Genomic DNA, 13,920 nt, shown 5'->3' on the forward strand with positions numbered 1-13,920 from the left:
ATGCATAAAATATATTACGGCATCAATAAACTAACAGTTTGCACTATGAATTCTTTTTCTTTTTTTATATATATCATGAAAGTAGAGAACCAGGGTAACAGGAAGGAAGATACACATACATTTATTATTACAGTATCACAATAATTGTTGTGATTTCAGCATTACCACTTGGGCATGTGGGTGTTTTCAGCTCATGATATGGAAGGTACTCCATTCACAATTACATATGATAGAGCAAACTTAAACTTGTATAATACAGAAGAGAGAAATTCTGTTCACTTTTTGATTTCCTTAAATTTTAATGATAGCATCTCATCAGTAACATTTTTTCCCAAAAAACTTTGAGGTACTTCAGAACAAAATTCTACAGATGCTACTTTGATCACTTCTGCAACATTTCAAAACCTTTTAGTCACCCCCTATTTAAAAAATGAAATAAAATAAAGAAAAAAATGTCAAACAACATATTTTGAAAAACAAAGGTTGGAAGACTGAATACAAATTTCCAAGATAAACTCATTTTCCATGAAGATGAGGACATTATATAAAAATGTGCATCTAAACATCATCCATTTTAAATTTTTTGTTCCTTGTTTGAAATGCCATATTTATGAACACAATATAAATAGTTGAAAGAGATTTAATACTTTGAAAAATTTAAATTTGTCACATATTATTTTAAAACAGCTTATTCATGTGACTCTGTTATACAATGTCACCATATTTGTCAAAGCACAGAGAATAATTTCTTATTTTATTTTGAAAGCCTAATTTAATTTCATATTTTTGGTATTCTTCAAAAGTAAAAATAATTCCTTGGTTTGTTATGAACCAATATAGAACATTTAAAATTAATTTTAGAAAACAGTGGTTCAATAATCATGGAGTCAAGTAGTTAAAATCACTTCTCATTGATTCTAAAGAATAAAATTTCTACAGAAATTCTTAGGTCAAATTATACAAGAGCATGCATTTCTTAGATAATAAAGAAGCAAATGGAAAATTTTCTTTTAAGCATCAATGAAATAACAAAAATTTGCCAAAATTTTGATGCTTTATGTAGGATGCATATTAATGATATACACACCATGCAAGTATACATTTACCTTCACAGGATGGAGAGGATCCTTCAAACTGCAACTGTGCATTCAGTTTGCAGGTTAATATATCTTGTCCAACAAGGGTAAAACCAGGATGGCACCTGTACTTCACAAAATCTCCTGGAAAAGGTATTGAAAAAAAAAGATAAACCTCAAAAAATCCTTCAAGCAGAAGTATATCAAAATCTCGTGTGGAAGATGAAATAGCTTATTTTGATTAGAATTCAAGTGAAAGCAGAAGAAAGAAAAATAAAGATTATCTTTTTACCTATTTCAAAGTCATCATCTTCCGTAAACAAATCTGCATGTGGAACTGTGGGTGGAGGCTGGCACTTCCTGAGCTGATAGGCTGCATATTCAAGAGAAAAAAATTCACTACTGGTGTGCTAAGGAGTACTTTACAGAGAATTCATTTCATATTCACACTTCCCAAATTACGAGAGCTTCACTGAACCTCGTGGTCTCTCAGTTACAACATTTCCCAAGTTAAATGTCATTACATGACATGAGCATGGTGAGACACTGGAACAGGTTGCCCAGAGAAGTTGAGGATCTCAGGAATCATACAAGTCTAGGTCTAAACCTGGTTTATTGGAAGATGTTCCTGTCCATGGCAGGGGGGTTGAAACTAGATGATCTTTAAGGTCCCCTTAAATTAAAAACATTCTATAACTCTGTAATCAAAGTCTCTTGTCTGCTTTTCAAATCTATTTTAATAAATTGTAAGAAATCTCATAAAAAAGGTGACCACTAAAATGACTGTGTTTCTAGAATGGAATAGAATGCCTATAACAGTTGAAGAAGCCCTTTCTGGATGAAAAAAATTCAGAACAGAAATTAAAATTGTGATGAGAGTGCATATCCTAAAGAAAAATTCTCCCCTTCAAGGAACAAATTTACCATCAGAACAAAATTCTCTGAACAACTTGATAGTCCTATCCACTTTAGTTTTTGCTTCTCAGATTAAGTATAGTAGATGACCATGTATCATGACCTTGTTTTAGGAGAACTGTACAGACAAGAGAAACATTTCAGATTCTCAGTAACAATTTCATATGGACTTCCCCATGCAAACAGGTATCTCAGTACTCTCTGTGACATTTATTTGGTCTTTGTGAATTCATTCATTGTATATTTTTGATTTAGAGTCCAGAAGGCTAATAATCTTCCATTTATTATACATATTTTGGGTGACTTAGTCTGAATTAGAACTAGAATTATAGTCAGCTTTTCACTTCTGAGTTAGATGCCTAATTTTCACCACCTTTAGCCCTGAATGTAACTTTGAACAAAGTATTTTGCTGCATATCAGTCTTTATGCTATTGTTCAACCCTACCATACCACACCAGAAACTCTCCTGGAGAACAATTTCAGTAAAGAAAGTTAAATCTGACTGAATAAATAGGCCAAAGTAATAAAAGTGGAAAAGCTTAATATTAGATGGTAAAGGTTAACATTAAAGATAGAACACAGTTTATTAAAAGTCCCAAATTAACATTCTTAGGATTTTTAATCTGAAATTTAAAACAACTCATAAGTTTTTTTATTAAAAAAAACAAAAACAAAAACAAAAACAAAAACCAACAACCCAACCAAACAAAAAAAAACCAAAACAAAAAAAAAAAAAAAAAAAAAAAAAAAAAAAAAAAAAACCAAAAAAAACCCCAAAAAAAACCCAGAAAAAAAACCCACAACCTCCCCCCCAAACCAAACAAAACAAAAACAAATAAAAAAAACCAAACAGTAAATCCATAAGTCCTGGTAAATCAGGAAACCACAAAGCTAAGAAATATTTTAAAAATTCAAGTAATGATTGTGGTATTAGATGCTAATTATATAAAGAAAACAGACCATGAAAATTGAGGACAAAGAATCCTCCTGTTGAAAAATCACTGTGAAATTTGAGGAGGACTTGATTGGTAGAACTGTAAGCTGTTTCCAGAGCTGTGTTCCCACTGAAAACTCCTAGCTGAGGTGAGTTATGGTCAGGACCATCCCTGGAATGTAAAACATTGAAAAGTTAGCTGAAAACTGATGTTCTTACATGCAAATTAACAACCTCTTTTCTCTGGAAAGCAGTTTAAATTTTTATTAAAAATGCTTTTCCTAATGATTTAAAATTAGTTTCTTTTTTTTTTTTAATTTTTTTCCCCTAGCACACAGAATACTCCTTCCAACTTCAAACATGATATTTTTTTTGAGACCAGGCTACTTGCAATATTTTTTTTTTTTTTTATTTACATGGGCCAGAAATGTAGTGGTAGCAAGAAATTTTCAATGTGTGTTCCTGTCAAAAATTTGCATGTACAGATCAGATGCAGAAAAAAGTGAAAAAATGCTATAATGCCGTCATATTTCTAACATTTTGACCCAGCTTCTATAAGTCTTGAACTTGTGGCTAAAACACAGAGTTGTGAAATGGCAAGATACTCTGCCATTTAAATAAATTCCAAATATTCAATGGTATATTCTAAAGGGGGAAAAAAAAGACAAAAAAGAGTGGGAAAAAACTATGAAATAATCTTGTGGTTTGTGTCTCTCAACAGTAGGATAAAACACAAAAAGGGAAACATACTCCAGTAACATCAGGGTTCATTCACTTCCAGTATCACAAAGTACAACATTCAGGCCTGAACAGTCAGAATAAATAAATAAACAAAACTCCCTACTTTTATCACTGAAGAATTTTTTGAGCTCTACAACACTTATTTTTGGTTGTTTTTTATATTACATGTCATGAATCTAAACTGAATGAAAAAATTTTGCAATATGCTATTTTAGAAGGCTTGAGATTATCTAGAACGTCTCTGAAAGCTGTTAATTTGGTATTTTACTGTCTTTCAATCAGAGGTATATTTATTCACCTCAGTTGTGTCATTGGAAAGCCAAGCATAATATATATACAACCTGCCAGGGAAGACAATCTATGATGTATTTTACACTTAGGCTTACAGGTAGTGCAAATACCAGAGACAACCAAACGGCTGTTCAGAAACATCTCTATAAACTGTCTGAAAAAACCTCACCAATAACTACAGGAATCGTGGATTAGCTGGTATATAGGAGCAGCTGACTCACATAGCAATAAGTTACATCCTATATTCTGTGCAAACCTTCCTTTTCCTGAACTATTTGTAGAATATTTGAGAAGTCACTTTGCACAATATGTGGGGTAAGGACCAGGGCTGGACAGAGATGACATGTCCGACACCTTCAACATAATCTATGCCTGTTTTTGAGTGCATTAAATCCTTGCACAAGAATTTAGACATCTCTAAGGCCTCTTCCTTCAGAGGAGGTCACGAATTGAATGGGTTTGTGTGGAAAGAAATACAAATTTAGAGAAGAGGAACATGTAATATGAAGCTTAAAGACATGAAGGTACAAGGCCTAAAATTCTGGGTTAGAAAATATAAAAAACTATGTCTATCAGGCAAATTGAAATATTAAGAAAATTTAAGAAAATCTTACTTAATGCCTAAATTAGTTAATGTTTAAAGATGTCAGAAATTTTTGCAAAAACTAACATATATTGTCTGTGTGTTCATGGAACACATAATTCAACATAGTGTAGATAATTACACTACTTTGACCTTACATGGCCTCAACTTAAAGAAGAGAGAGTCAAACAAGATCTGATTGATAACTGAGCTTGAGCTTCAAAGTATTTTGGAACAGTATTCTTAAAGAGTTTAGACAGTGATAATTTTTTTTTTCATATAACCTTAGAAGTTTTTTTATGCTGTTCTTCAGCTCATATGACAACCTAAGAGCAATACTAAGAAAATCTGTAGCTTGAGACAGTGAGACTTGATTAATCAATATGAAAAAAATCACTTCTGTTTCAAAAAAATTGCATACCAAACTGCAATGTAGTCATTCACAGGTTCAGTCTGGAGTAAGGTAAAGTTGATATAAATCCCGTGGCCTGGAGATACAATAATTAACCAAGTACAGTCCTTAGAATTTGGGTATTCATCTGGAAATCCTGGGGAATAAACTGTACCATTCTGAGCAGTTACATTATAGCCACAAGGAGCTGAAAAGAAAACAAATGAAAAAATATTAGTAAAATTATGAAAAAAATTATTATGAAAAAATAGTAGTAGAAAATAGTTTTTCATGTTACAAGCGGAATATCAAAATGCTACCAAATTCTTAAAGCTCCACAGGACAAGACAACCTAAGTCTTAAAGACAGCCTTTTCCTTGGTTGGTTGCTTCTCAAATAAATACTGACATTTCTAAAAGTAACTTATGCTGATGACCTTAATGTTTCATTTCTTCAAATTCATCAAAATCTACTGGTAGTATTGTTTCCATATAATTCTTGAAACTAAGTCCACACACCATTTAAAAAGGGGCACCTTTTGTTTGTATTCAAGATTAAAAACCAAATAAACAAATAGGTCCTGCCTGTTTCCATCCAACTGAACTCTAACTGCATGGGAATACAATTCTGGAAAAAACAGGCTGATTGTTCTTTCACTAGTCCAAAACCATTATGCTTTATTTCTGACCGGTTTGAGTCATTTTTAAGGGTGATTCACTTGCAGATTGTATGCTAATTTTTCTTATGACAAGTAAAATGGACATACAGACATGAATTTGTGCACACTTGCTGAATGAAGTCTGTAGCCAAATCAAAATTATGAAAAGGCTGACTTTATTCAAGGGTCGAAAATATGTTATAATGTGCTCTTTTGAGTCTCAGTTTGGAAGAATTGACTGAATATGGAGGAAAGCATGTATTCAAGTAGACATATGGCCATTAGTGTAAATAAGTGAGTCTCGGCCATTAGTGTAAATAAGTGAGTCTCACCCATTAGAATGAGACCTTAATCTCATTTATGGGCACTCAGCCTTGCTCTAGAACATTTCTCCTTTGCTCTTACCATTAAGCTCATATTATTATTCTCAGTGTTCCTGTGTCTCTCCTTCAGACCCTTTTCATTTCTTTTTCGACTTAAGAAGTGATGAAAAATAAAAGCAGAAAAAAATTGATAAAAAGAAAAAGAAAAAATAGAAAAGGAAAAGGGGAAAAGGAAGTAGGACTCAAATGCAGAAGGATGTCTCATTTTCTGTATGAGACATTTAAAGCTGCTATACTGTTGTGGTAAAAGATCATCTGGCTAGATGATAAGTAGCCCTTTTTGAAGGAATTCTTTAATAATCTCTGGATTTATAGGACAGGATAAGGAGGCTTTTACTACTTCACTTTCTCCATCCATATCAGTACTAACTTCTATTTAGCACATTTTCTGTCTGGACACAATCCTGTGCAATGTGCTCCAGGATGACTCTGCTTGAGCAGGAGGTTGGACAAGATGGCTAACTGTGGTCCCTTCCAACCTGACCCAGTTTGTGATTCTCTGTACAGAATGGCACCGGCTCCAGAACCATGAATCTTAGTGGCCAAGAAATGAAACCAGATAAGGAAAATTAAGGGTTGTTCTATCTGTCTGATTCCTGGTTGCATGTAACAGCCAAGGGCATCTGACACTGTCTATCAGCTCTAGGAGTTCTGATGAAAATGAAGCTCACTCAAGCCCACTTTTTACTATTTCCTAAACCCTTGCATTCATGCCATGGTCACTTTGTCTGGTCTCAGAAATCTACTCTGTTCTCTCCACATCCACAGTACTCTATGTTTACAACTAAGACTGCTTTGACAATTATGCTTACTACAGAGAAATACACTTCCTGAGACTAATATTAATTTCTAATTAATATACAGGATTTTTCTGATTGAAGATTTATATTTAAATATATTTTGAGTTTACTATTTTTGACAGGTTTATTTATGGTGTTATTGATTGCATACATTTTTTATTTTCCCTTCATTATTCTCTGATACTCAAGAAGGAATGCAGAGTGATTGTATCTCAATAAAGACAGTCTAATTTCTCTTATATGATTGTTAGCCATGTAAGATCAATAAATTTTGTCAGGAAAAAAAGTGTCTCAGGTAACAAAACTCTAGTAGAGTAAGTAATACATCCAGCTATTACTAGGCTTTCTCCAGAGTTCTTTAAAAATCACAGAAAACATGACATTAAACAGAAATAACTGGTTAGATTTCACACAAGATAAACATAGCTTTAGTGTGAATCAACAAATCACTCTAAATTAATGATGTTGTTATGTTAGACTTTGAATGACAGGCATGAAGAAACAGAGATTTTTGAAATGAGTAAGTGTATAATCAAATCTCTTAAACTATCAAATGCTAACAGTAGACCACAAGTTGATTTATAAATAAATGAATGCCATACTATATGTTCTCATACCCATTACACCTAATTGCATTGTGCATGGAAAGACAGTAAACATTTTTAAAATTCCACCAAAAGATAGGCAAACCCAGTTAGTAATTTACTGACAATTACATACGTTACACCAAGACATCTATGGTAAATCACCAGGACAACTGGATTGCACAGGAGTGAAGTCTTAGAGCATGACTATATGACATGATTCTACTGTGATTACTTGAGAAGCAATTAATCTAATTTTCTCCCATATACAGAGTCTCAGCCTTCAAAAGTATGTGCAATCTTCTGTAGAAAGCTTTTGATTCAAACTTCTAAGAAAACTGGTCACAGTTAGAAAAATTATTTAGTTCTTTTACTAATTTCTCTCTCAGATCCACTGTCACATTACAACAATCAGAGTAACAATTTGTTTTCCCTGTAGAAAAAAAACAAACATCTTTTATATGTCATAAGAATAAATTCAGCAGTACTAGGTGGAGCTTTAATCTACACGTGGATGTGTTTTCCACGTGGATGAATTTTCCACGAAGCAAGTAGTGCGCTAAGCGAGAGACAGAAAACTCTTAATCAGTCAAAACAGAAAGCAACCTGCTGTTTAATCAGAGATGGTACCTATAAATGTACAGAACCACACACGCAACAGAGTTTCCTGCATTCCTCAGCTGTGTGGAGGAGATGTAGATGACTGTGGGTAGGCTGGGAAGGTAGGATTCACATGCACGGGAACCAGGCCAAATGCACATTGTTAATTATAAAAATGCCAGTAGTAGAGGAATACATTCCTTGAGCTGGAAAATGATGATAAAACCACTGAATTAAAACTATGGATGAGGGGACAGGGAAAAGTAAGAATGACTTTGTCCTCATGCCATTATAAATATTAATTCAATTCTTGCATGTCATTTCAAACAACTTATATTATTTATTCTTGTTTTATCTAAGAAAACAGAAAATGCTGATTTATACCATAAAAATCTGCTTCTTCTATTATACATCTTCATGTGTTTTAGGAAATATGCTTTTATAGGGAGTACAAAGAAATAATAAAATATAGAAGGCTGCATGCCCTTTGGTGCCCCATCTATATCACTAAGATATAAGAATGGGGTGTTGAACTTTGGCTAGGTTTCTAACAAATTCTAAAAACATTGACTGTTAGCACTTTACACTTTTACATGAATTCTTAATTGATATCTCAAAAACTTTACCATATGTTTAACATGAAGTAAAATATTACATATCTGTTTACAGTGAACTTTTAGCATGAACAACTTTGTATTTTCTTCCAAAACATTTATAAGGTGTCTCCATAACCTAACTGCTTTTGAATAAAAGTATCTTCTTGAAATAGTCTTTCACATAGAGGTTAAAATAATTTCTGGCAGTATCATGAGTTCTCATAATCAATACAACTGACAGATACTAACAGGAACAATAAATCACTGCTAAGGAACATGATTCATAAAACATTTATTATTTATAAAGCACATAATATTCTGACTTTATCTGCTTACACTACAGATTATGATAAAGGCACTGTTCTTCAGAAAAAGCTGCATTATGTACAGGCACACAACCAACTAAACAAAAATCAGAAAGTACTGAGAGTTCTGAAGCAAAGGTACTACCAGAAAGTTACCTTCACATCTGGGGAAATGATAGTTCCAATTTCTATTGATTCCATGTTGACAAGTGAGAACAGGCTGCCCCCTCAAAACATATCCAGGATAGCATTCAAACGATACTGACTGTCCCACACTGTAATCTGTGTTGACTATATAGCCATTCAAAAAAGGAGGAGGATCAGGACAGTTCTGTAACTCGTAAGCTGGAAGAGAGCAGAAGTAATTTTTTATTGCTTAATCAGCTCTCAGCACACTAGGAAGTACACATTAATATAAAATCTGTAATGCATTCAATAACAGGTAAACACTGGAATGCCAAGCTGCAGTTATTCAGAGATTAACACATAACAAGAAATAAATCATCCATTTGGACCATACAAAAATATTTTAGTAATGTACAACAAAATCATTTATTCCTTAAATATTTATGAAATAAAACATTTTCACAATCCACTGGATTCTTAATATATATTAAACTGTGCCCAAAAATCATGTGACCTAAAGAAATTTTAAAAATCAATGAATGACTTTAACACAACAGAGCACAATAAAGATCTAAAAAAATTACAAATACCTGTGAAGGGAAAGGTCCTTTTCACCATGCAAAAAATTGCTTTAACGATTCATCGTATTTCATGTTAGGTTCTGTCTTTTTGAGGACATCAAAATATAATTCAATGAAACCCATTTAATTAATAAAAATCAGTATGGTGAAAATTCAGAAGAAGCTTTCATTAATAACATTTACTAAGATATAAAGACAATGTAAGCAGCTCCATATGAAGCAATAAAATGACTGTTTTATAAAAATGTTATGCAGAATTATTTGCAAACAACTTAACGTATATTGGATAGTAACTAATTACCATTTAAGAAACCAGTGTTAAAAGGATGAGGGCCCTCCTCTTTTCGAACCCTCAATTTCCAGTTAAGGAATACTTCTGTCAGAAGAAAGTTCAAACAAGAATACTAATATCAGTGTACTCTCTATCCACATGTGTTGTTAAGTGCAAGCTCTAAAAATAAGGCAAGAGAATATGATGAACATATTCTTGAACAATGCATTTTGTCACTTTTTTCAAAGTTAACCTTTACAATATGAAGATGTTCATCCTAAAGTGAATACTTATTATTCTGAAATAGATTATTTAAACAAGCCATTTCAGCAAGACTAAGCTAAACATATGTTTTAGATATGCTTAAGTGCTTACTTAAAGTGAAGTTTGTATTTAATTGATTCACTGAAGTACAACTACTGGCAATAAGTTTCTTAGTCATTGCTAATTACAGCCATGCTGTGAAATAAAAGGATTTATGTTGAGACAGCCTTCTTCTTTTCTCTAATTCCTTCAGTGAATCCAGAATTTAGTATTTGTAATGCTAGAAAATTTGAAAAGATATAATGGTATTAGAAATATTCTGAAATCCTCTAAAAATCAGATCCTTCCTCTCTCAAATAAAAAAAAAAATTAAGAAAATAAATTCAAAACCCAAGAATAAAAATTAATTGCTACTGAAAGGAAATGCAAAAATACTCTAAATTGTGGTTTATTAAATTTTGTGCTAAATCTAGTAATGGCTGATCAATTTTTAATGTTACTATTACTCCTGTATCATTTGTGTAGTACTAATACTGATTATATCATTATCAACATCTTTATACAAAACAGAGTAGTAAAAATATTATCCAAGAGTACAGGACTCTGAAGAGTACTGTATCAAGACTGAAATACTAAACTATGTAAAAATCTATTGAGCAAATTATATTGAAAATAGAATAGAAATTATTCCAGAAAGTCAGAGGATCTCACAGATTTTTTTTTAAAAGATGTAGCAATGCATTGCCCAACAGTTACAACAGTGTTTTGGAACAATGACAGTAAGTACTGGAATATTTAAACTTTGATTGTAGAACCTTTTGCGGGGATGAATACAGTCCTTCCTTATTGTTTAACTTGTTACAATATAGTATCCATAGATTATGTTCTGAAAGTACTTAACGCAGTCTCAGAATTTTTGAAGTTAATATTAAAAATCAGTTTCAGGGGAAAAAAAACTCCTAACAAAATCTCTCACTGATCTACATAAAAAGATAAGACAGGAACCACTCAGGTGAGAGAGGAAATCCTGACAGATTTGACAGAGGTGTTCCATAGACTAAGGAAGTGATGATTGTGTGTATATGTATCAAAAGAGATAAATAGGGAAGGTGAGGGGATATTAGGGAGTATTGAAATTTGGCATGACAAAAATTATATGGAATAAGAGGTAAGGTATTGTCTTGGTTTCTACTAGGGAAGAGTTAATTTCTTCTCATTTTAAAAAATTTCTTCTCATTTTTTTGGTATTAAAAAAAAAAAAAAAGGAAGGAGCAGAGCTGGGACAGGAGACCAGGTGACCTGAACTGACCAAAGGGATGTCTCATACCATAGAGCATCATGCTTGGTATAAAAACTGGGCCTAGTTACCCAGAAGAGTGGCTGATCTGGGTTCAGGAAGGGGGTTCTGGCATCAGTCAGCAGGTGGTAAGGAAGTTGTGGACTGCAATGAGGTCTCTCCTCAGTCTCCTTCAGGCTGGCAGACCAAAGAACCTCAGCCGCTCCCCATACAGCTTTACTTCAAGGCCCTTCACCTTCTTTGTTGCCCTGCTTTGGACTCCAATAGTTAAAAATCTTTTATTTATTGCAATTCCCAAAAGTGAACACAGCACTCGAGGTGAGGCTGTCCCAGGCAGAGCAGAGCAGGACAATCCCCTCCCTTGCCTGGCTGGTGATGCTGTGCCTGATGCCCCCCAGGACAGGGTTGGCTCTCCTGGCTGCCAGGGCACTGCTGGCTCATGTTCAACTTGCCACTGATCAGGACCCCCAGGTCCCTTTCTGAGGCACTGCTTTCTAGCATCTCGTTCCCCCAGCGTGTCCATACAGCCAGAGTTGGTGCATTCCAGGTGAAAAATATAGCATTTTCCCTTGTTTAACTTTACATGGTTGGTGACTGCCCAATCTTTTAATTTTCTGAGGTCTTTCTGCTGGGCCTCTGTGCCTTCAAGGGAGTCAGCAGCTCTTTCAAGTCTTCTTTTATCTGTCAGCTTTCTCAGTATCCCTTCCAGTCCTGCCTCCAGGTCACCTGCAAAGATGTGGGAAGGCACAAGGCCTAAGATGGAGCCCAGTGGGACCCCACTAGTGCCAGGTCCCTAGTCTGATGTCACCCCAGTTACTGTCACCCTTTGTGCCCTAACCATGGGCCAGTTGCTCACCCATCACGTGTTTATACAGCTGTGTGCTGGACATTCTGCCCAGAAGGATCCTGTAAGAAACAGTGTCAAGAGCTTTCCTGAAATCCAAGAAGATCACATGAACTGACTTCCCGTGGTCCACTAAGTGGGTTGTTTTGTCATAAAAGGAAACCGGGTTTGATAAGCAAGTCTTTCCTCTCATGAAGCTGTGCTAGCTGTAACCATGACCACATTGTCTTTCTGGTGTTTTTCAATACCTTCCAGAATAAGCTTCTCTATAAGTTTACCAGGTAATGAAGTGAGAGTAAGAGGCCTGTAGTTTCTGGGGTCCTCCTTCTTGTCCCTCTTGAAAACTGGTACAATGTTGACCAGCTTCAAGTCAGCTGGGACCTCTCCAGACTCCCAAGACCGCTCAAAAATTGAGAGAGTATTTTCAATTACATCAGCCAGCTCTTTAAGGACACTTGGATAAATCCTATCAGGCCCCATAGATTTGTTAACAGCATCCCTTACTGTAATTTGGATTGTAAATGAAAAAAACAAAGCCTAGCTTTTAAAATTCTAGTTACTCTTTATTGAGAAATGCATATGCTTTTTGCCTGTTGTAAGTAAGGCAAACAAAATACATACAGAAATTTTGGGGTTTTGTTTTGGTGTTTGTTTTAATAAGAGGAAAACCTCTGCCTAAAGCAGACCACCGTAAATTTGAAGGTCAGTCAGTTAGGGGGTGAAAGCATTTGCATATGAACTGAGGAAAACTGTTTGGTTTGCTATTTGTTATTTTAGAAAATAAGGTGTAAAATTTTAACATACACTGCTTGTGTTTTCTGGTATAAATCCCATAGATAACTCATACATTATTGGTCAGGTGATCCATGTGACTATGATATTATGATTTACAGGTCACTCAGGAAATATGTTTTATAGTTTTAACATAAATATTAATTATGTTCTTCCTTGTTCTTTTGATATATGCAATAACACCTGATTTAACAGAGCAATTCATTATTCAGTAGTCATGACTAAAAAATACTGCCAACAAATCCTGATGTCATACCATGCAATAGAAAGCTCTTTTTATGAGTATCACGCCCAAAGATTTGTTTGTTACTGAGCTTTACAAACTGAGATTCCACATGACTGAAGACAAAAATTCTAGTGAGAGCCTGAAATAAAATGTAAAGGAAATCTGAGAAAAAAATTTAATTCCAATACTGGCAGCAGTCAAATACTTGAATTTTAAAATTATCTCATATAGCCATTTGTCATTTATTTCTGCCGTATATTTTCCACTGATAAGAAAATATTGTAAATCACAAAAGAAATGTAATTGATTCTTTGCTACCTTGTTGTTATGGTTCAAATATATTTGCTGTCTAACATAAGCACTAGGGTGACTTATTGGCTTTCCAAGAGCCACATAACTCTATAAGACTTAAACATGGAAATAATTGCTCTGCAGAAAAATTGTATTAGCAGAGAATTGAGCATGTAATCACTCAAATGCTAGGAGAGCTCACAATTAGCTCAGTTAAAACTTTCATTTAGGCTTATTGTACATTCCTCCAGTATCATGGTGTGTAAAACTACTGACTCAATAAAAAAAAAATCCACTTCTCAGACTAGACTGGCCTGCCATGACTTCTGTTGGAAAGGCCCTTTAAAGTTGATCTAGTTCCAACTTCCCT

The 13,920-nt window shown here is 34.1% G+C and overlaps 1 protein-coding gene across 2 annotated transcripts in view; it reads right to left on the reverse strand.

The window, feature by feature from the left end:
• Nucleotides 1-13,920, reverse strand: part of CSMD1 (CUB and Sushi multiple domains 1) — a 1,065,169-nt gene that overhangs the window by 97,298 nt on the left and 953,951 nt on the right. For both annotated transcript variants that reach the window (XM_038133051.1, XM_038133050.1), the window contains exons 42-46: nucleotides 9,015-9,203; nucleotides 4,963-5,140; nucleotides 2,953-3,098; nucleotides 1,369-1,449; nucleotides 1,107-1,220 (exon numbers count right to left, since the gene is read on the reverse strand). In XM_038133051.1, the coding sequence (XP_037988979.1) occupies nucleotides 1,107-1,220; nucleotides 1,369-1,449; nucleotides 2,953-3,098; nucleotides 4,963-5,140; nucleotides 9,015-9,203 (708 nt within the window). The remainder of the gene's footprint in view (nucleotides 1-1,106; nucleotides 1,221-1,368; nucleotides 1,450-2,952; nucleotides 3,099-4,962; nucleotides 5,141-9,014; nucleotides 9,204-13,920) is intronic.

This window comes from Motacilla alba, chromosome 3 (genome assembly GCF_015832195.1).
Source record: "Motacilla alba alba isolate MOTALB_02 chromosome 3, Motacilla_alba_V1.0_pri, whole genome shotgun sequence".
In the NCBI taxonomy this organism is placed as follows: domain Eukaryota; kingdom Metazoa; phylum Chordata; class Aves; order Passeriformes; family Motacillidae; genus Motacilla; species Motacilla alba.